Genomic DNA, 24,172 nt, shown 5'->3' with positions numbered 1-24,172 from the left:
TTTCCAATGTTATAGTCACAGATGTAGTGATAATAACGGTCCAAAATTATGTGAAAAAGAGATGCACAACTACCACAAAGAGAGTCAACCCGACTACAAAGAGAGGCAAAAATCCACAAAGTGTACAGGGAAATTGCATTTTTTTTAAATTAACATTTTCTTGAGGAAGGATGCCTAAACCCCCCGCCAAAGACGCGCACATAAGTCTTCCACAAAGCCAGGGAAAACACTGCATAGTTTGAGCTCAGGCTCAATAACTATCTCCAAACTCTATAGATAGAGAACTCAGTTGTAGTTATAAAAAAAAAAAAAAAAAAAAAAAAAATCTCTCTCTCTCTCGTAAACACAAAAGGATCATTCCAAGGTCTGCTCCTCTACACTGAATCTGTGGGACTGTGCCTGCACTTCACCTTATTGGAAGGTTAGGGGGGGAAAAAAACTCCCACTTTAATTGCTGTTCTGGTACAAATGGTCTCGGGGGGGGGGGGCTGTGCTATTTCTGACTTTAGGCTCCATGTGACGCACTTGGATCTAGGGATAAGAAGGAAGCCAGGTCCTCGGCACACACACTCACCCACACAGAGGTTTACAAGCCTGTGTGTGTGTGTGTGTGTGTGTGTGTGTGTGTGTGTGTGTGTGTGTGTGTTACAACAGCTGTAAGGCCATCAGCCATGGCTGATGCTGAGACAAAAGGAAACCCTCTCCTGTCAAAGGCCACAGCAGAAGCCCAGGGTGTCCTTTGCTTCCTGTCTCTGTGTACAATCTGTGCAGCAAACAAAGAGAAGGTGGAGCAGGATCCAAACAGGGTGAGGGAGAGATTTGCTAAAAAAAAAAAAAAAAGGAACGTGCGACGCTTAAACAGCGGTTCCATTGTGCAAGTTCCCAACATCTCCCGTAAAGAGCAGCAAAGCCAACAGCTGTAGCTCACTGTTTGTACTCGGAGCAGAGCAGCTGGCACCTTGTTTGGCTCATTTTCCTTGTTTCCTTTTTACATCATAATTTCACAAGGTAGGACATGTTGTTCAGCAGTAAACTTCGGAGAACTACAACTAAATACTCCAAGGCCTTGTATGTATTATATTTTATACAACTAACGCAGAGTGAAAACTAATGCAAATCATGCTCAATAACACCTACCGAAGTCAAATTCCTTGTGTATGCAAGTATAATTGGCCAATAAATCTGATTCAATTAACTTTTCAGGACTACATCCAGTTAACAGTTAAAAAGTGGAGGTGCGTCTATAATATCAGGTTACTACTAAACGGGGTGCCTGGGTAGCTCACGCCCATATACAGAGGCTTAGTCCTCGGCGCAGCTGCTGCAGGGTCGACTCCAACCTGTGGCCCTTTGCTGCATGTCATTCTCCCTCTCTATCAACATCAGTTAAGCTAAATGGCTCATTTAGATTGTGAGTGGGCTGTTCTCTGCACTGCATCACACAGCAGCATGTATGCAGCTCCAACTGGCTGAGCACTAGGGGTGGGGGGGAAATCCATACAGCATAGTATCGCGACATTTTCTGTGGCAATACTGTATCGATACACAGACGCCCAAGTATGGATCTATTATTATATGTGTGTTGGTCAGTTTGTCTGCTTGACAATCCCATTTTGCAGCGATACAATTGAAGTGAGACGAACAGACAGAGAAATGTATCTTTTTAGATAAAACACATGTTGACAAAGTTTCCTTTTGGGGACATCATTTGAAATTTGGAAACATTTGAAGTTGGAAAAAAGGTGATAAATTGCAATATATATACAGAATATTGCAATATGTTTGAAATTGCAATAACATTGTATCGTGACATAAGTATCGTGATGATATCGTATGGTGAGGTCTCTGGTGATTCTCTCCCCCCCCAAATATACAGACTATTATTTTCAGTGAATTAAAGGGAAACGTAAAAGAGAATAAGCATATTTCTCAAAATATTGAGCTATTACATTTATACTGGGACTTACTTAAATTCTTTGAAAAATTGATTGAATCACACTTTTAGATGTTCTTTTTTAGATTCTGTTCAAAGTTATTCCTAAAACATATTGATATTTGGATTTGTATAATATTTTGTAAATAAAGATTTGGGATTGTATATGCACTTGTGTTCAGCAAAATAGTCCAACTGCAACTACTGGCACCAGAACTGGTGCCATGTGTACACAGGCAGTAACACACCAAAGAAATATTTTAGATTGTGTTTTTATTGTTACGGCTGAGATGCCACTTTTAAACTGGTGGGAGTTTACTTAGTACTAATCTAAACGTCACCTAAATTACTCAAAAAGTAAAGGGCATGCTACAGCTTTGGCTTTTTAGACACAGTGGAGCTGCTACACTGGAGCAACACTGAGCAGGCATCAATATTTAAGCAAGGCCTTTATGCTTGGCCGCTCCAGCCTGAATAAATCTGCCCCGTCACCGTTTCCCTTCTGACTCGTCAATATAGACCTACACTAGGGCTGCACGATTATGGCCAAAATGATAATCACGATTATTTTGATCAGTATTGAGATCACGATTAATTATCACGATTATTTGTCCATTTTAACCAAAACAAATGTTATTGTCTCGTAGGCTAATTATAACTGCTTTCACATCCATATTGTGCTACATTACTGCTAATGTACAAATATGTGCATCAAGTTACATGATGCAACTGTGAAAAGTTTGAGGCATGCCTCCCCATCTCCACATGGTAGTTGATGCATGACGCGAGAGCATGGGAGAAGGGCTACTGCTTTAGGTAGGTTGAATGAACGCAGCAGCACTGCCATATCAAACAGTGTTGTGTAGCCTGTGGCTCTTATCAGCATAAGGAACTTAACTCTGACAGTTTACATAGATTAAAGTAGCATTTAGATGTGGTATCATACAGGCTAGCCCAAAGTCAGTGGACTAAAAGAGTTAGAAAAACATAGTATTAAACAGTAGCCTATAGTGTCATGGGTGATTTAAAATACACATGACTAATTAATGAGGATTAAAGTGATTAAAATGCCAAAAACTGTCATACCTGTTCAAGCAACTGGTAAGTAGTTGGGACGTTATAAAAAAATCTGTTAGTTATATAAATGTATGCATTGCATGTTTATTTTTTACAATCCTTTTCTGTGTTATTCGCGACCATGTGACTGCCCTTTGTTTTTTTTGGGGCTGCCGTGCAAGTGCTCCATCTTGCCCTCGATCGTTGGAGAGAGCACGCATCAGAATCCAACAGCTGCGCTGTGAGGACTCGCCAAGGAGAACAAATATGACTGATGAGGGGGAAACGCCAGAGCAGGGGGGAATGAGAGGGGGAAACACCAGAGCAGGGGGAATGAGAGAGGGAAACACCAGAGCAGGGGGAATGAGAGGGGGAAACACCAGAGCAGGGGGAATGAGAGAGGGAAACACCAGAGCAGGGGGAATGAGAGAGGGAAACACCAGAGCAGGGGGAATGAGAGAGGGAAACAACAGAGCAGGGGGAATGAGAGAGGGAAACACCAGAGCAGGGGGAATGAGAGAGGGAAACACCAGAGCAGGGGGAATGAGAGGGGGAAACAACAGAGCAGGGGGGAACGAGAGGGGGAAACGTAGCAGAAGATATTCCTTTTTAAACCAAAACGTAGAAATGTAAATGTATCCTCAGACATTCCTGCCTGTTTCATCCCACCTTCTACTCAGGGGCTCGCCATCCCCACCATGTCTGGCCCCATCAGGTTACACGAAGAAGCTAAGCGTTCAGCAGCTATCAGGGAAAAGCTGCGGCACTCAGTCTCTTAACGCCCCTGACGGGACACTGAATGGCTCATTGATTTCTGTGAAAAAGCCCTTGGCTAACAGTCAATTGATACAGTGGAATTTCCATTCCACATATCGAGCTAAGCGTGCAGACTCCAATTGTTGGAGAGGAAACACCACGGTCACCATGACCTTCAGACCAGTACAAACGCCCCACATTTCAGACGCCAAAGCTACGGAGCCAAACAGTGCTGCCTCTATGAACGTGAGCCCACCACAGCTGCTAATTAAATCGCGCTGGCTATCAGTTGATGGTGCAGATCTGCCAGCAGCAGTAATTCAGTGGTGATGAAACAGGCTCGACTCCTGATACTGTACGACATACTTGCCATGAAGAGCCAATATATTCTGATCAGGGAACACAACGCCTTTTCCCAACCTTGAGACCAGCTTTTCATCACTTACTACTCGGCGGCTAGATATGGGAACAGAGATTAAGGAGCAAGGAAGGGAGATTGCTTTTCACCATTTTTCATTTACTATAACTGACCGGAGGCAGTGATCGGGGACAAACGCATCCTGCTCACGTTGAGGACAGGACAATGTCTCGTTATTCAGACCCCAGCCCCTACCCGCGTCTTCAAGACCTGACCCAAATGAACTCTACTCAACTTAACCCGACTTGTGCTGCCAAATTAAAAACCCTTGACTCGATTATCGATTCCAATTCTTTGAGGGCTGGAGTTGAAACGGGTCACATGCTTATTTCACAGAAAAGAGGAACATTTGATTTTGATTCAATGATGATTTAGTTTTACCGGGCTTTTTCAAAATAAAGTTAGGTTTGGGTCTTACATGTGTCACGGCATTACAGTGGATCCTGCCGTGACACATGTTTGCAGTCTGCAGCCAGGTTCAGTTGGGCCGGGTCCTATAAAAAGGGAAAGACCCGGTTTGGGTGTCAGTTTTTGATCCTGACTGACTGTTGACCCGTTGACCAACTGTGTTTGCTCTGACTTTTTGCATTTACGAGCCCCAGAGGTGAGCAAACTGAATGAGCAGAACCCTGCCTCCTGCTTCTTCATCCTCACTGTTTGATACAGATTACATTTGACTTTATTCTGCACATGAAAGGTGCTTACTCAACACCAGCACACAACTTTTGCAATATAGGGTGTCATTCTGCACCTAAACTCTAGCAGGGTATAAACATGACAGATGAACATGCAACAATTTCAGAAGTTGCACAGAGACAGTCTTCACTGTATTGTTGCAATGCTTTGTACACTAGACAATGTGAAAGTCGGTCACTAGTGACTACTGTTGGCCTTCTAGCCCACTGGTATTCAGGACACCTCCCCCATCTCCATCTGTACTGTATGTATATATGTCTTTTCATGTATTGTTTGCCTTGCTGTAAACCAAGTGCCCTCTGGGGATAGTTGAAAGTCGAAATTATTCCAACTGATGACTCATCCTCTGTCTCTATTAGCCTAACACATAAACATGGGCTGGGCATGGTTTCAATTATTTTAGAAACACTAGTGGTTATATGATAATAGCCTCCTGTATATTCTACAGTGTCAAATGTCCTGCTCACTACATAGCTCGATTACACTCCAATAACCAAATGTAAGTCTCTTTTGTTTGTTAAGAAAAAATAAATATAAAATCAGTAGTGGTGTAGCGGACCCTAGTTGATCCGTGGTCCGTATGGATCAACACTCATGATTCGGAATGCATCTGAACCGCGGATTAATTGCAAAGTTTAACCATGATATTATTGTGAAATAAATGTCTACTGTCGCGGTTACTTAAAGTATGGAGGCTTGCCGCAAAAAGATACAGGCAACGCAATTTTCTGTTCATGTGAACGGGGCATGTTAAAAGCAGTTGATAGACGGTCATGGGCATGGGGGCTGGAGGAGCGGAAGAACTCGAAAAGCTGTGACGCCGGCTAGAGAGCTCCGTCGTATCAGCGGCAGTTGGTAGTTGAGTTACCCGAGAATAGGGGGCTTTGAGCCGGGTACAGAGCACCGTGAGCCGCCGGTCATTTCAGTGGACATGGTGGTTAAGTTTAGGTGGAAAAAAGTGAAGGTTATGCGGCAGTGAGATCTACGTTTAGGCACCAAAACAACTAGTTAAGTTTAGAAAAAGATGGTGGTTTGGATTACAACACTCCTGAGTAACACGCATTTCCGGGGTGAAAGTCCTTTTTTGCCTTCGGGAAAGCATACTCCGCTCCCCAGGTTATTTAAGTAATAAATGGAAAGCATTTAGAAAAAATATTTCCCCCCACTTTTATGTGCTGATCTGAAAATGTATCCGAACGGTGACTCAAAACCGTGATCTGATACGAACCTTGAGTTTCGTGATCCGCTGCACGCCTTTAAATCAGTATCTGCCTTAAACTCCAAAATATCAGCCAGGCTCTCTTGAAACTTCTGAAACAAAGATCAGACTTAAGTACTACACACAGTCAAGCAGCTACTTCTACAATGCCCCTCTGAATCAGCTTTGTTACCAACTATGATAACAATTGGCTTGAACTGCATCAAAGAACTGTTTTTCTTATTCAGAAAAGACACTTGGGGCCCCAGAGCTGAGCGGACGGACTGCATTTCATGAATGTCTTCTATTCATAGCCTAGATGTTTACAGTGCAGAGCTCTCTCTTCCAGAGTGAGTAACCAGTGCAAATTCATCAGGGGTGTGATGTATTAGCCAGGCTGCTGCTGCCAACAGCCACTGTGAACTTTATCAAAATGTAACCTTGACGATTGCAAGCGACTTGGGGTCAGATAAACAGGTGAAATTACTCTTTATAATCACTTGCTAATACGACATGATGGAAACGCATCGATGCCAAACTGAGCTAAAGTCACTGAACCACCTGACAGATGTTTAGAGATATTTTTGAAATGTTGACCATCTTTAAAAATTATAGGGCTTAGGTGCAGCATCCAAGCTGTTTTGGCACCACTTAAGCCTGAATGTAAAATCAAAGCTAACTTAATAACTTTTCTCAGATCTAATGACTGCACTTGGTCCCCAGTGGACTTCTTCAAAAAGTTTTGTCTTAAAGCTTTTTCTGTGTTTTTTTTACTTTTTATTTATTATCTGCTCTAGCTTTCCCAACTTTTTTTTTTTTTTTTTAGACACATATGGTAATAATGACTAGAGCTGGGCAATATATTCATATTATATCGATATTGTGATATGAGACAAGATATCGTCTTAGATTTTGGATATCGTAATATGGCGTAAGTGTTGTCTTTTCCTGGTTTTAAAGGCTGCATTACAGTAAAGTGATTTTCTACTTTTCTGAACTTACCAGACTGTTGTAACTGTTCTATTATTTGCCTTTACCCACTTACTCGTTATATCCACATTACTGATGATTATTTATCAAAAATCTCATTGTGTAAGTATTTTGTTAAAGCACCAATAGTCAACACTACAATATCATTGCAGTATCAATAGAGGTATTTGCTCAAAAATATTGTGATATTTGATTTTCTCCATATCGCCCAGCCCTAATAATGGTCCAAAATAAATGTTAAATTGCATTTTTTTTAAATACATATGAAGTTCATTTGAGGCCTTTCAGGTGGAAGAAGAATCATAAGAAGCCACTTATGCTATATGGCCCAGATGTGTCAACACCTAGGCCATATACCATATACTATACTTCTGGTCTGGGCTGTCGTGGCATAGGCCCCCATAAGGTTCCACTAGTGAAAACCCAATGCTCCAGCATACACTATGGTATTTTAGACAACACTGTTGTTCAAACTTTGTGGCCACAGTCTGGAGAAGACAAAACCAGCTCCATAAAAGTAATGGTTTGGCCTGCACAGAGCCCTGACCTCAACCCATCCAACACCTTAGAGATTAACCGTGAGCCAGGTCTATCGGAGCTGGACCTCATTAACGCACAGTTAGTTACATGGAGATGTCACTAAACACTACAGAATAAAACCTGGCTTTCGGTCAGAGCGTGCCTTTCACAAGAGAATCACCTGACCAATTACAACCAGCTCAAACTGCTGTGTACCTTTAATAAGTGTATTGTTCATAAAGTAAACACAATGACGAAGCAGCATAAAAGCATCAGCTGAGCACATGTAACCAAGGGACAGGGCCAGTCATTTTGATAACCTCCGACTCTGAGCCATAGCTTCTGTCTGGACACTGAAATCTGTGAATGCTACAGAGAAACAGAGCAGCTTACAGGCTGGCTGGGACTCTCTGACCTAGAGGGAAACGCACATGATGTTTCTGTCTGCACAAGTGTGCACACACACACACACACACACAGTACCTATGCTCATGCATGTCTGTAGTAGGCTATTTGAAGATTAATTGATGTGAGCACTTGATTTGACCGTCATTTGAAGTCATGGCGCCGTGCAATAATTGTTATTACCAAGACTTATTAACCGCTATAAAAGACATCGACTATGAGGTAAAGCCACCGCGGCGTCATGCCTGTCTCACAACCAGGTGTGGGGGCTTACCTTGTCCAACTCGTCGTGCAGCTCCGACAGGGTGGGTCTGATCAGTTTCTCCCCCAGCGGTGCTGATGTCTGCCGATAAAAATCTATGTTGGGCACGGCATCGATGGTGTTATGGCCAAAAGTCCTCAGGTAATAGGTGTTGGTGTGGGTGTCATAGTGATAGTGATGCTGGCCCCCTGTGGACGAATGCAAGCTGGTCTCGCTCATCACAGTGTCCCCGTTCTGCAGGCTCTCAGCCGGCGGCGCCTCTGGAGAGGCCGCGCTCACCGCTGCGCTCGGATCCGCGAAATTCACCACCCGAAACCTGCCTTTGGCTTCCTCTCCGCCGACACCTGGATCAGCACTCAGAGCCTCTAGAGGAGCGACAGGAGTGGCCTTATCGCTGGATGGGACAGTGGTGGAGGCGTCAGAGCTAGGAGACTTATCTTCATTGGCGCCCGCTGCCTCAGCAACAAGGTCCACCTGGAATCGGCTCTGGCTGGGCGTCGGACCGGGCGGCCTCAGCCCAGCATCCGCAGCTAGAAAATCATTTTCCGGAGCGGCATTCTCTGTCGGAGCAGACGTTGTGGAGGAAGTCGCTGACATGGCACACACACACAAAAAACAAATGTACGTGAAAACAGTGTGGGTAAGAACCACGTTATGGCCCACAAACTAACTGGAGGAAGTGTGGAAGCCCGGGAGCCGCCCCGTGACAAACGGACAACTGCCTTCCTAATTTCAGGGAGAACACGCTGCTCTGCCTGCAGCTCCGAGACGAGCGGAGAGCGATAGAGTTAACGTTGGTAGCGGAGGATAGCTCGTTAGCTGCCTCAGAACATTAGGCTACAGTCTGGAAACTTTCGGCCACTCTCCTTCCTCTTCTTCTTTCGCGTCAGTACATCCAAAATATCCCCGGTAACTTTCACTCGCTCGACCACTGGACTAAATCCCGTCCACCTCCGGTCTTTGTGTCGTTCCGGGCAAGATGCTGTTGTCGACCTTGCTGCACCTTCTCCTAGACTCCCGCTGCTGCCCTCGCTGCTATTATACACACACTGCAGTCGGCATCACTGAAGGGTGGGATCGCGAGATGTCATCGATCGCGTCTCTTTTTTTCAGGCGGAGGGAAATGTCGCGAGAAGACATCACATTTCCCAAACAGTAGGCGTGACGTTCTGCTCCTGTGGAGGGAAGAGACGGTGAGGTGGGGGGTGAAACTGCACCAACGTGCTGTGTGTCTGGAAGCTTCCTGGCTGTGGGGACTAACCGTTAATAACATGGTGTTTTTACTGACAGATGGATCAACACTTCCCTTGTAGTAGTGTATTGTCACCAAGAAGGCCTTTTAGGGCCAAACCGAGTTTGGTTTCCCACACCTGTGCCTGAGACTAAGCCCCATATGATCGCCTCTAACAGAGCACACTCTAACATATGTCTGAGAAACTGCAGTGCACACATGGTCATACAGCATTCCATGTAACCTAACCTCTGTAAACAGTTCGGAGACAGCTGTTACCAGTACAATACTGTTAAATGCTTTTAAGCTTTTCTCAATTGTTTGCTCAAACGTTTTCTGAAAGCACACCTCACATTCTCTGCACACACTAATCCAAAAACACACATACACAAGGCAAAACTCCACAAATGTGCTGCAAAATGAAACTCTGCCTATAAAACAATGGTATCTCAAAATGGTATTTTCTGCTCAAATCACACACCCATGTGAAAAGACCTTTCTAAGAACCAGATGAACACTAATGTGCTCAATGTCAAACACTACTATGAATGAAAAACCCATCAGGAGACCTTTTGCATGTTCCGTGTTACCCTTAATACGTATGTACGGTTGTCTGCTTTTATATTTAAATAAAAAACACATATGCTGTATGTAATATAAACGAAAATGTGTTTTTATTTCCCCCCCAAAATACTGTGTATATATATATATATGGCCTACATCCCAACAAACACAAAGTTGGATGTGTAAAGTGTTCTACATAGGCCTACAGTAAAAATAAAAGCAGGCTGCTTCCTGTTCTCGGTTTGGGTCTGACCACAGCACGTTCTCCCTGGTCAAGCAGTGGGGGACGTGTGAACACAAGAGATTTTATTTAAGAAGATTGTGCCAAATGTAGATAATTGTGTGTACTGTTTCAAAAAAGGTGTGGTTTAAAACTTAAATCTGAGTGTAAAGCAGGAAATGTGCTTGTATTTCGGCAGAGGAGAGGAGGAGAGGAGAGGAGAGGAAGAGAGGAGGAGAAGAGAGGAGAGGAAGAGAGGAGGAGAGGAAGAGAGGAGAGGAAGAGAGGAGAGGAGAGGAGAGGAGGAGAAGAGGAGAAGAGAGGAGGAGAGGAGAGTAGAGGAGAGGAAGAGAGGAGAGCAGAGGAGAGGAAGAGAGGAGAGCAGAGGAGAAGAGATGAGAGGAGGAAGAGAAGAGAGGAGAGGAGGAGGAAAGGAGGAGAAGAGAGGAAAGGAAGAGAGGAGAGGAGAAGAGAGGAGAGGAAGAGAGGAGAGGAGGAGGAGAAGAGAGGAGAGGAGAGAGGAGGAGAAGAGAGGAGAAGAGGAAGAGAGGAGAAGAGGAGGAGGAGGAGAGGAGGAGAAGAGGGGAGAGGAGAGGAAGAGAGGAGAGGAGGAGAAGAAGAGAAGAGAGGAGAGGAGAGGAAGAGAGGAGAGGAGGAGAAGAAGAGAAGAGAGGAGAGGAGAGGAGAGGAGAGGAAGAGAGGAGAGGAGGAGAAGAAGAGAAGAGAGGAGAGGAGAGGAAGAGAGGAGAGGAGAGGAGAGCAGAGGAGAAGAGAGGAGAGGAGAGGAGGAGAAGAGGTGAGAGGAGAGGAAGAGAGGAGAGGAGGAGAAGAGAGGAAGAGAGGAGAGAGGAGAGGAAGAGAGGAGAGGAGAGGAAGAGAGGAGAGGAGGAGAAGAGAGGAGATCACTTCAAGGATCCTTCGGGAGCTTGAGCTGATAGCACATTGACCTATTGATCCCACTGACCTCATACTAATATAATAATACCATGTGAGACATCTTTGCTCCACTTTGTCTCCACAAATTGAATCACTGTAATCAGGTTTGGCTGTTTTGGTGGTAAATTCATTTAGACAAGGGATAGCTGTGACCTAAAATGAATGAAACGATGCTGTAACAAAGAATGTTAATATAATTTACAGTGTTTTACAGCTTTTGTACAAACAACATAGCTGAACATATTATTATTATCTTTCAGCATACCTCAATTAGTAGAGGCTGATAACTATAGGCTGAGAGCAGCTGTGAGGGTCTGGAACACAGGGCAGTGGTTACTGATCCAGCCCTGTCTCTACTGGACACAGAGATTACATTTACACTGATCTTGTCATTTTACATTTAGTTTAGTTTAATTGTTTCACAGAACATAAAATAACAAATTACATTGAAGAAATACAAAAATCCATGTGAGGTTATGGTAGAAACCTGTAACGGCTTATATAAAAAGCACAACCAAAGTACATACACTAATGTAGACGTACAAAATCCAAAATACATTTAAAGTGTTAGTGTGCAAAGAAAATCATAAAAAATGTAATAAAAATAAATCCATGTAGAGAAACAGAAATAATTGCCATGTTTACAGTAAAAACAACAGTTAACCAAGAGTTATTTTTTTCTTCTCCAAAATCACATAGTTTAGACAGCAGGGTATTTCTGAGTATATTTTTTTTTACATAGAAAATGACAGGAATCCATTAAAGGTCCAATATGTAATATACAGAGGTGGAAAGTAACGAAATACATTTACTCACGTTACTGTATTGAGTATTTTTGTTGTGTATTTTGTATTTTTCAAGTAGTTTTTAAAATCGGTATTTTAAAATGTACTTGTGCTCTACTACTACGGGCTCGTCTTACCCCGGAGGAGACTCCGGGAGAGAGCTTGCATCTACTGCGGTGAACTGGGCCATTTCATCGGGCGGTGTCCAGTAAAGGAGAGGCTCGCCAGTGAAAGAGGGTGCTGGTGAGCCGTGCTACTGTTTCTAATGTTTCCTCTCGTCCCATGTTTCCTGTGACTATATCTTCATTGGAGATTTCCAGGTCTCTGGAGGCTATGGTGGATTCTGGGGCTGACGCCAGTCTCAGACTTTTCCCTGGCTAAGGAGCTGGGACTGTGTTCTGTTCCTCTGCCTGCACTGTTGAAAGCTACAGCGCTGGATGGTCGGTTACTCTGGCAGGTAACTCACCAAACCAGTCCTGTCACTCTGGTTTTCCCTGACCAACATTCTGAGACTCTTTTTGTTTTTGTTGAGTCTGAGTATATTTTTTTTTACATAGAAAATGACAGGAATCCATTAAAGGTCCAATATGTAATATACAGAGGTGGAAAGTAACGAAATACATTTACTCACGTTACTGTATTGAGTATTTTTGTTGTGTATTTTGTATTTTTCAAGTAGTTTTTAAAATCGGTATTTTAAAATGTACTTGATTACATTTTGAGTGAAGTATAGTATTTCGCTACATTACAAATCCTATCCGTTACTGAGTAAAAATAAAAAACTTTGAATAACGAAAACCTCATGGGAAAGAAAGAAAGGTCGATACAGAGTGCCGAGTTTTTAACCAAACATGGACTTCTAAGTATGTCACGTCCTGAGCCTGTGTCAAGCTATTGATTTTAGTTAGATTCATATTTCTGGTTGTTTTTTCCATTTCCTGTTTTATTTTAAAGTATTCTGTTCCCCGTAGTGTTGTCTTGTTTTACTTCCTCTTGTATATTTTTCCCGCCTTTGTGATTACCTGTCCCCGCCCTGATGTGTTGCACCTGTGTCTCATTGTTTCCATTGTCTTGTGTATTTAAGTTCAGTGCGAGATCGTCTGTTTCCCATGCGTACAGCTTTTGAGCGTTTTTCCCTGTGTCCTGTTCTGAGTTTTGTTGTTTCCCTGGATTTTGCCTGTATTTTTGGATTTCCCTTTGCCTGCCGATTTGGACACTGTTGCTGTAAGTTCATTTGCTTGCAAAATAAACTTTTGCTTTTTACGTACCTGAGTTGTGTATTGTGGGTCCGTCATTCTGTGTGCGTGATAGTATGATCTCGCCACAAATATGGATTTCGCCGACTCAAGCAAAGTACAGAACGCGTTACGATCTCAAGGACAGAAGCTTCACCAGTTTGAGGAAGTGCTGTCCACCATTCAACAGGAGTTGAGAAGTATGACGGAGCATCAGTTGGGATTACAGAAAGCCGTCTGTGAACAAGTTTCCCTCCTGACCACGCAGTTTCAAGCCGTCCAGTCTGCTGCTACGTCACCTGTTTCTCAAGGCACCACGGGTGTCACCTTTGTTAGTGTCTGTTTCCTGTTTTATTTTGTAGTAGTCTGTTTTGCTCCCTGTCTTGTTTTACTTCCTGTCTTGTTTTCCCGCCTGTTTTGATTGTTCTGCCCCACCCTGATGTGTTTCACCTGTTGTGTCAGCTGTCCCTTGTTAGTATTCGTTACCCTGTGTATTTAGTCTCTGTGTTTTCCTAGTCTTTTGTCGGATTCTTGCTTTTTGTTAGTGTGGTGTTTCCTGTCGTTAGCGCCTTGTCTTCTGGTTGGAATAAATCTCTTTTTGAACTGCATCATCTTTTTCAACTGCATTTGGGTCCAAGCCTCTTCATCACCAAACCCTGACAGAAGAATCCGACCACAAATGGACCCAGCAGGTATGGAGTTTATCCCGTTTTTTTTTATCCTCTGGACTCTGTTGGAGAACTGTTGGTGGAATTTTTTTCGCTCCCTGCATGAGGAGGACCCTGCCTTTTCTAGGCACCTTATGGAGGTGCGTTGGCAGGCTACGGCGCAGGAGTTTGGCTTCCCTGTCTCCACGCCTGTTTTTCGTCCCGAGCCTCAGCAGTCCAGTGTTCCTGAGCTTTCCAGTGTTCCTAGGCTTTCCTGTGTCCTGGAGTCTATGCTTCTCCGGTGAGTCTGGTGACTGTTGAGCTTTTCTGACGCAGTGTGGATTACATTTTGAGCTCCAGTCTGTCTATTATCCTACGGACAGAGTTAAGATTGCTTACCTGATTTCCCACCTGACTGGACGAGCAGAGGCGTGGGCTACTGCGGAGTGGGGAAGGAATTCGCCCCTGTGTGACTAATTTGCTCGCTTTACACAGACATTCACACAGATTTTTCAGCATGTCACTCCCGGCAGAGAAGCGGCCTGGGTGTTGGTGAGTCTTCGTCAAGGCAGAAGGAGAGTGGCGGACTACGCCATTGACTTCCGCACGGTGGCAGCAGAGAGTGGGTGGAACCAGACTGCTCTACTGGATGCCTTTCTGTATGGCCTGTCCACTGCACTAAAGGATCAGCTGGCAGCACTGGATCTTCCAGAGGACCTCAAAGCTCTCATCGCTCTGGCCATCAAGATTGACAAGTGGCTATTCGAACGAGAGAGAAGCGACTCCAAGAGTTCGTCGCAGGATTATTCCAGAGGGTCCATTTCGTGCAAGAGAGGGTCATCACCACCGCCTCCTCGATCGATGGTTTCTTCTCCTCAGGCTTCCAGTTTGGAGGAGCCCATGCAGCTGGGGAGGGCTCGTCTTACCCCGGAGGAGACTCCGGGAGGGAGCTTGCATCTACTGCGGTCAACTGGGCCATTTCATCGGGCGGTGTCCAGTAAAAGGAGAGGCTCGCCAGTGAAAGAGGGTGCTGGTGAGCCGTGCTACTGTTTCTAATGTTTCCTCTCGTCCCATGTTTCCTGTGACTATATCTTCATTGGAGATTTCCAGGTCTCTGGAGGCTATGGTGGATTCTGGGGCTGACGCCAGTCTCAGACTTTTCCCTGGCTAAGGAGCTGGGACTGTGTTCTGTTCCTCTGCCTGCACCGTTGAAAGCTACAGCGCTGGATGGTCGGTTACTCTGGCAGGTAACTCACCAAACCAGTCCTGTCACTCTGGTTTTCCCTGACCAACATTCTGAGACTCTTTTTGTTGGTGGATTCTTCTCTACACCCGGTTATCCTCGGGTTTCCATGGCTCCTGAAACACAACCCCCACATCGACTGGACTTCGGGGGTTGTTAAGGAATGGGGGACTCCGTGAAGGATTATATGGCGGCCTGTCCTGTGTGTGCCCAGAACAAATTCTCTCATCAACCTCCAGCTGGGTTACTTCATCCTCATCCCGGTGCCCTCTCGACCATGGTCGGATATATCTCTGGACTTTGTCACAGGTTTGCCTTCTTCGGAGGGGAACACTACAATCCTCACCATTGTTGATAGGTTTTCTAAAATGGTCCACTTTGTTCTTCTGCCCAAGTTACCTTCTGCCAAGGAGTTGGCGCAGGTTATGCTTCATAATGTGTTCAGGCTACATGGACTTCCCAGAGACGTGGTGTCGGATCGGGGACCCCAGTTCATCTCCCGCTTCTGGAAGGCGTTCTGCAACCTTCTTGGAGCCACTGTGAGTCTGTCCTCGGGATATCATCCACAGTCCAATGGTCAGACTGAATGTCTGTGTCAAGGGGTTACCCCATGCCTTCAATTAAGCCAGTGGTAGCATTGGTCTTAGCATGCTAAGCTAACCCTAGCATGAGCATTAGCATAGGACTGTTAGCATTGGCATTACCATTAACATGTGGGCTAGCATCAGTGGACACATGGCTTGTCAATTCATGTTATTTCCTTTCAGTGTATTTAAGTACTAGTCGAAAGAGTAGAAATCATGATTTGATAAATACGACACATACACAGTTAATTTCAAGTTATTTATTTTAGGTTATTGCATTTACCCAAGGTCATCCAAATGTTTGCATGTCTCATTCACCTGTTCTTGTCTTCAAGCAGGGATCTGGGTTGAAGTGGAAAACAGGAAGTGACATAGTTTGGTGTAATTTATAGGGGGGAAGACCTGGAACGGTCCAAGTGTAAGCCAGTACAGCGGGGGGGGGGTACTGGAGTGCCTAAAGCTTTCTGTTTTGAGAAACTTGTTCAGCATGTAACATTTCATTTCTGGTTTTATAGTTGGTATATTGTGTATTAATGTAGCCAGAAATGTTTTAGAATGTCGAGGTAACATGATGGGGTTTGATTGGTTTCCAATTAACTTTGGTTTGTCTTGTAGGAGGGGCTTCAGGTATAAAGGAAGGAGGCAGAGGCTCCTCGGAAAGAACCGTTTTGGCCTGGAAGGGTGCAGGTGCTAGTCAGGACCTGATTTAGGTTTTTTTTATTGTTTAATATTTGTTTGGTATAATAATTTGAATAGTTTGTACTTAGTTTCCTTGTTTGTTTTTATTTTTGATATATTTTTGTAATAATTCATCCTTGCACTACTGCACATTCCCTGTGAATGGGGAAGAAATAAATCAAAGCACCAGGTGAAGAACTGAGTCCATGTCTCCTCCTTCCACCATGGGGCTAAACCTTACATGTGGTGTCAGAAGTTAAAACAAGCTGGAAAATGCCTCCCAAAAAGCCCCAACAGCAGCAGATTGAAGTGGAAGAGGAGGAAGGGGCCATTGGAGGAATTGAAGATGGGCCCCAGTCAGGCAAAATCCCTGGTACATCTGTTGAATCTAGTCTTGTCTCCTTGGCCAATATGTTTGAGAATTTCATGCACCTACAAATGGAGAGAGATAGAAGACAAGAAAAGGAAGCTACAAAACAGGAACAGAAATACAGTGTGCTGACTCACCAAGTCACACAACTTCAGTTGGATCTTGAGGCTGCCAGGAGTGGCCATCAATCAACACAAACAGCTGGGGCACTAAAAGGAGAACCTAAGCTGCAACGACTTGAGGACTTTGATGACATTGACCATTTCATCACTACTTTTGAGAGATTGGCTGAGGTCTATAACTGGCCACAGCAAGAGTGGGCCGTGCGTCTGATCCCACTTTTGACGGGTAAGGCCAGAGGGGCCTTTGTGGCAATGAATCCAACAGATACAACGAATTATGGCTTATTGAAAGCTGCAGTGCTGAAAAAGTACGAAATCAATAGAGAAACTTATCGTCAACGATTCCGCTCTTATGACACGCCAGCTGAGGAGTTCCCCCAAGAACTGTATACTCGACTCAAAGACTCTTTTTGCAAGTGGGTCCAGTACGACACCTGCAGTAAAGAGGAAATGATGGAGAAAATGGTCCTGGAGCAGTATTTGAAGGTGCTTATCCAGAGGTGAAAGCCTGGGTCAAGGAGCGTGATCCGCCTACTGCAGCAATGGCTGCTAAACTGGTGGATGCCTATGTGTCTGCTCACAAGGGACAGGGATCTTACCATTACGCGGGACAACACAGATTCCAAGGGGGTAAGGCTGAGGATTTTTTAGAAGGGGGTGGTTCAAGTAGCCATACACAGAGTCAGGCCAGCTATAGGAAACCTTCACAGGTAGATCAGACTAACCACAGGGTTTGGTCAGGTCGCAAAGCAGAAGTAGTGTGTTACAGCTGTGGTGAGGCAGGCCATACACGCCCCTTTTGTCCAGTTAAAAAGCCCACAGCTACAAACCTGTGTTATGTTCCAAGACCTAAGTTTGCATTTTTCTCAGAAGCATCTGATTCGCTAACTATTACAGTCTTGGTAAATGGTAGACCCCTAACTGCATTGTTAGACACAGGTTGTACCCAATCTCTTGTCCAGGCCAAGTTTGTGCAAAGAGAGCTTTGGAGTATAGAGGAGACAGAACCGGTTGTTTGTGTTCATGGCCACAGTTCTGAGGTGCCCACAGCAGAGGTTTATTTAGAGGTACACAACCAACCTTACCTCATTAAGTAGGAGTAATTCCAGAGTTGCCGTATCCTGTGTTATTAGGAACAGATTTTCCCATTCTCTTGGATTTAATTCAAGAGTGTAGGGGGAAGTTGTGTGGAGTTATCACTAGGTCCAAGGCAAAGGAACTCTCACCTTTACCGGTGTTAGTGGATCCGGAGGTTGAGTCACATTCAAGAGTGCTACAGTCAGTTAGACCTGTCTCGCCCTTGCAACTGCCTGAGTGGCTCAAGTCTACACCGGTGGAGATAGGGAGTTCAGTTTTAGAGGCAGGTACTGCAGAGAAGCAAATAACTGATACAGACACCCACATGCCCTCTAAGCAAGTTACAGACCCAGTTGACACGTTACATCTTATGCCGTTTCATGAGGAGCAGATAGAAGCAGGGTCAGGAGTCACACAGGAGGACAGGTTGGAGTCACGCAGAGAGCAGGTGTGGGAAGGGTTAAAACAGTCAGCTGAACAGCCAGAGCAGGATGTTGAGGCTCCAGAGCTAGCTGAGGAAGATGTTTCATTCCCCTGTGACCTTGCTGTTCATCAGGAAAATGACCCCACACTAGCAGAGTGTTTCAAAAATGCAGAGACTAGTCATGGTTCACTTGCTGAGTTTTTGGTGGCTGAAAATGGTGTGTTGTATAAGCAGTCAGAGTATGGGAAACAGCTTGTTCTTCCTGAGGAATCGAGGGCTGAGACGCTCAGGGTAGGTCATACTGTTCCGTGGGCTGGTCATTTGGGCTTCATGAAGACTTTCATGCGAATAAGTAAGAGGTTGTACTGGCCAGGAATGTATACCCAGGTTCAAAATTACTGTAAAACATGCCCAGAGTGTCAGCTCACTGCAGGAAAACATATAGCTCCTCCACCCCTCATTCCACTCCCTGTCATTTCCACTCCATTTGAGAGAGTGGGTGTAGATATTGTTGGTCCTGTAGAAAGGAGTCAGACAGGCAACAAGTTTATTTTAGTCATTTGTGACTATGCCACTAGATATCCTGAAGCCTACCCCTTAAGAGAAGTAACAGCTAAACAGGTAGCTACAGCGTTGCTTAAGTTTTTCAGCCAGGTAGGAATCCCCAGAGAAGTTCTTACTGATCAAGGTCCAAATTTCATGAACCGCACACTTTCTAAAGTCTATCAGCTGTTAGGTATTAAGAGAGTGAGAACCACCCCTTACCACCCTCAGACTGATGGACTGGTTGAGCGATTCAACAAAATTTTGATTGGTATGCTTAAAAAGTTTGTGTCAGACACAGGAAAGGACTGGGACAAGTGGCTCCCATTTTTGCTTTTTGCATACCGTGAAGTTCCCCAGAGTTCAACAGGATTTTCCCCCTTTGAGCTCGTCTATGGTCATCAGGTCAGAGGGCCTTTGGATGTTCTACGTGAAATGTGGGAGGAGTCTGATCCACCAGAGACTATGAACATTATCTCCTTTGTCCTAAAGATGCGGGAACAACTGATGAAAACCACATCCATGGCTCGTGACAATCTACTGAAATCCCAGGCTAAACAGAAGCAGTGGTATGATCGTTCAGCCAGGACAAGGAGTTTTGCAGTGGGTGAACAGGTATTGTTACTTTTGCCAACATCAGAAAACAAATTGCGGGCAAAATGGCAAGGCCCGTATGAGGTCAAGCAGAAGATGGGTGAGGTGACTTACCAGATCTTCATGCCACAGCGGAAACAAACACTTCAAACATTTCACATTAATATGCTGAAGAAATGGGTCCCCCGGTTGGTTTCAGAGGCATCTGCACCCCATTCTCTTTTTGTTCGAGCTGTGGAGGAAGAAGAGGATTTGGTGGAACAATATCTACCTACTGAAGAGGAGGAGAAGCAACTGGATCTTAACCACCTATCAGACGGGAGGAGAAAGGAGCTCCTTGACATCTTGCCTCTCAACCTTTTTCTACAGACACCTGGAAGGACAGAGGTGGTATGCCATCATATCGCCTTGAAGGATTCAACCCCTCTGCGTCAACCAATGTACAGAGTCCCAGAGCGTCTTTTGTTAGTGTTGAAGAAAGAGCTGGACATGATGAGGGAAATGGGAGTGATAGAGCCTTCTGTTAGTGAATGGAGCAGCCCAATAATTCTGGTGCCAAAGAAAGATACAACACTAAGATTCTGTTTGGACTTTAGAAAAGTCAATGGTGTTAGTAGGGTGGACCTATACCCCATGCCCAGGGTTGATGATCTCATTGAGAGACTAGGTAGTGCCAACTTCATCACTACACTGGACCTATGTAAGGGTTACTGGCAGATCCCACTCACCGAGGGAAGCAAGGAGGTGACCGCATTCAAAACCCCTTTTGGACACTTCCAGTTTACAGTGCTCCCTTTTGGCCTGCATGGGGCCCCTGCAACATTTCAGAAGATGATGGACAGGTTGCTGAAGGGCACAGAGTCCTATGTTGCGGCCTATTTAGATGATGTGGTGGTCCATAGTTCCAGCTGGGAGGATCACCTGTCTCATCTGAAGGAAGTGCTAGGGAGAATTAGTGATGCAGGCCTGACCGTCCGCCCGGACAAATGTGCACTTGCCAAGCAAGAAGTACAATATCTGGGTTATGTGCTGGGCAAGGGAGTGATCAGGCCTCAAGTTGGCAAGGTAGATGCTATCTTGTCAGCGGAAAGACCTCGAACCAAGTCACAAGTCAAGTCATTTTTGGGCTTGGTGGGTTGGTATAGGCGTTTTGTCCCAGGATTCTCTACCCTCTCAGTTCCTCTTACCAACCTGATGAGGAAGAACCTGCCTAACAAGGTGCAATGGACAGAGGGGTGTGAGGAAGCGTTTCAGGTTCTGAAGCGTGCTCTGTGTATGGAACCTGTACTGACGAGTCCTGATTTCCAACAACCATTCTTCAGACAGATGCATCTGAACTTGGGCTTGGGGCTGTGTTGTTGCAAGGAGACCCGGGTAATCTTCAGCCTGTGTTGTACATCAGCAGGAAACTCAACAAACATGAAGGGAGGTACTCCGTTGTGGAGAAAGAATGCCTTGCCATTAAGTGGGCGTTGGACTCTCTTCGCTATTACCTGCTGGGACGGAAATTTGTTTTGGAGACAGACCACCGGGCGTTGACATGGCTCCAGCATATGAGGGATACCAATTCCAGGATAACACGGTGGTTTCTTGCCATGCAGCCTTATGACTTTGATGTTCTCTACAGGAAAGGGAGAGAGAACTGCACAGCTGATTACCTTTCTAGGACGCCACAGGGGTCATCTCCAGAGGGAGGGAGAAATGTCATGGGGTTACCCCATGCCTTCAATTAAGCCAGTGGTAGCATTGGTCCTAGCATGCTAAGCTAACCCTAGCATGAGCATTAGCATAGGACTGTTAGCATTGGCATTACCATTAACATGTGGGCTAGCATCTGTGGACACATGGCTTGTCAATTCATGTTATTTCCTTTCAGTGTATTTAAGTACTAGTCGAAAGAGTAGAAATCATGATTTGATAAATACGACACATACACAGTTAATTTCAAGTTATTTATTTTAGGTTATTGCATTTACCCAAGGTCATCCAAATGTTTGCATGTCTCATTCACCTGTTCTTGTCTTCAAGCAGGGATCTGGGTTGAAGTGGCAAACAGGAAGTGACATAGTTTGGTGTAATTTATAGGGGGGAAGACCTGGAACGGTCCAAGTGTAAGCCAGTACAGAGGGGGGTACTGGAGTGCCTAAAGCTTTCTGTTTTGAGAAACTTGTTCAGCATGTAACATTTAATTTCTGGTTTTATAGTTGGTATATTGTGTATTAATGTAGCCAGAAATGTTTTAGAATGTTGAGGTAACATGATGGGGTTTGATTGGTTTCCAATTAACTTTGGTTTGTCTTGTAGGAGGGGCTTCAGGTATAAAGGAAGGAGGCAGAGGCTCCTCGGAAAGAACCGTTTTGGCCTGGAAGGGTGCAGGTGCTAGTCAGGACCTGATTTAGGTTTTTTTTTATTGTTTAATATTTGTTTGGTATAATAATTTGAATAGTTTGTACTTAGTTTCCTTGTTTTTTTTTATTTTTGATATATTTTTGTAATAATTCATCCTTGCACTACTGCACATTCCCTGTGAATGGGGAAGAAATAAATCAAAGCACCAGGTGAAGAACTGAGTCCATGTCTCCTCCTTCCACCATGGGGCTAAACCTTACAGTCTGAATCAGGAGTTGGAGGTGGGTCTTCGCTGTCTGTCTTCCAGGAATCCTGCGAGCTGGAGCAAGCAGCTGATTTGGGTGGAATACGCCCACAACACCCTTCCCTGCTCTTCTACCGGTCTTACCTCATTCCAGTGTGTTTACGGATACCAACCTCCCCTCTTTGCTGCTTTGAGAGCAGTAAGTCCTGTCAGAAAAGTTATTAATCCTGTCGCTGTGACACTGACACTTCCTAGGACCATGAGGGTCCATCCCACGTTTCACGTGAGCCGGGTGAAGCCGGTTCTGGAGAGTCCACTGGTGCCCGAGACTCCCGGTCCTCCTCCTCCGCGCATGATCGATGGTGGCCCCGTGTATACTGTTAAGAAACTTCTGGCTGTCAGGAGACGTGGGAGGGGTCATCAATACCTAGTGGACTGGGAGGGGCATGGACCAGAGGAAAGATCCTGGGTGTCGGCCAGTGACATTCTGGATCCTGATCTCATTCGTGACTTTCATCGGCTACATCCTGAGGGTCCTGGGCCGTCTGGTGTCGGCCTTTAAGGGAGGGGACTGTCACGTCCTGAGCCTGTGTCAAGCTATTGTTTTTAGTTGGATTCATATTTCTGGTTGTTTTTTCCATTTCCTGTTTTATTTTAAAGTATTCTGTTCCCCGTAGTGTTGTCTTGTTTTACTTCCTCTTGTATATTTTTCCTGCCTTTGTGATTACCTGTCCCCGCCCTAATGTGTTGCACCTGTGTCTCATTGTTTCCCCTGTCTTGTGTATTTAAGTTCAGTGCGAGATCGTCTGTTTCCCATGCGTACAGCTTTCGAGTGTTTTTCCCTGTGTCCTGTTCTGAGTTTTGTTGTTTCCCTGGATTTTGCCTGTATTTTTCTTTTTTCTGGATTTCCCTTTGCCTGCCGATTTGGACACTGTTGCTGTAAGTTTATTTGCTTGCAAAATAAACTTTGCTTTTTACGTACCTGAGTTGTGTATTGTGGGTCCATCATTCTGTGTGCGTGATGAAGTATTTATTTACTTAAGTCAAAGGTAAAGCCGTGTGCTTAGTTTGCAGAGAACATATTGCTTTGTTAAAGGATTATAATTTGAATCGCCACTAAACACACAGAGAAAACAACTTGACTGATGCAGAGCGGGCACGGACATCTGAAGCTTTGCAAAAGCAACAAGGCATCCAGCTTTGTGATATCCCACAAAATCGCCAAAAATAGTAAGCCATTTTCTGAAGGGGAGTTTATTAAAGAGTGTTTGGTGGACTCTGCTGCACTAATATGCCCAGAGAAAAAAGAGACGTTTGAGAATGTGCCGGCTGACAATATTGAACCGAATTGAGTTTAGCCTATAGGTCCGGCCCTCCACAGCAGTCCCTGTTTCTCATGTGGCCCCTTGGGAAAATGAATTGCCAACCCCTTCCGTAGGACAACGTATGTAGGAGACTGGCTAAATGAATTCACATACATCTAATTAGCTCCTACGGGCTACTTAGGTGTGTAGAAGGTAGCTGCTAGTCTGTGCTGTGAACATTAGGGTCTAACCCATTTATGTAGTCAAAACACGTGATTGGCCTTGATTTGCATTATTTATAACTGTATGTTTGTGAAAAAAAGAAGGATGGCCCTTAAAACTAACATGTATGGTACTTTCACTTTCAATTGTTTGAAAACGTTTTATGGGATGGTCTGAACTAAAATTGCACATTATACCTTTGTAAGGGTCTTAAATGTCATCTGTGACATGTTATCATGTTATTACATTTGTATAGATGTTTCTTTAATTAAAAACAATAGTTTTGGATTTATGACCCCTTGTCCTGTTTTCACTACATGGGAGAGATCCCCCCCGCCCCGTTTTACATGTTTTTTTTATGTAACTAAGTAACTTTTACTTAAAGTACATTTTAAATATACTACTTATTTCAGATAGGTATTTTTACTTGTACTTTCATCAACGTATTGGTACTTTTACTTGAGTACAATATTTTATTACTTTTTCCACCTCTGGTAATATATTTACTGTAATAAATCCAAAAATGACCCCAATGTGTCATTATATGTTAAGGAAACATGCTAAGTT

The 24,172-nt window shown here is 44.5% G+C and overlaps 1 protein-coding gene across 1 annotated transcript in view; it reads right to left on the bottom strand.

Annotated features, from left to right (window-relative positions):
- The window catches only part of slc12a2 (solute carrier family 12 member 2), a 75,713-nt gene extending 66,421 nt beyond the window's left edge, over positions 1-9,292 (bottom strand). The window contains exon 1 of the mRNA XM_078272242.1: positions 8,246-9,292. Coding sequence (XP_078128368.1) covers positions 8,246-8,830 — 585 coding nt within the window. The 5' untranslated portion in view covers positions 8,831-9,292. The remainder of the gene's footprint in view (positions 1-8,245) is intronic.
- Between the last annotated feature and the right edge of the window lie 14,880 nt (positions 9,293-24,172).

This window comes from Sander vitreus, chromosome 16 (genome assembly GCF_031162955.1).
Source record: "Sander vitreus isolate 19-12246 chromosome 16, sanVit1, whole genome shotgun sequence".
NCBI classification, from domain to species: Eukaryota; Metazoa; Chordata; class Actinopteri; order Perciformes; family Percidae; genus Sander; species Sander vitreus.
Note: the sequence above shows the minus strand (reverse complement) of the source record. Positions and strands in the feature narration are given on the sequence as shown.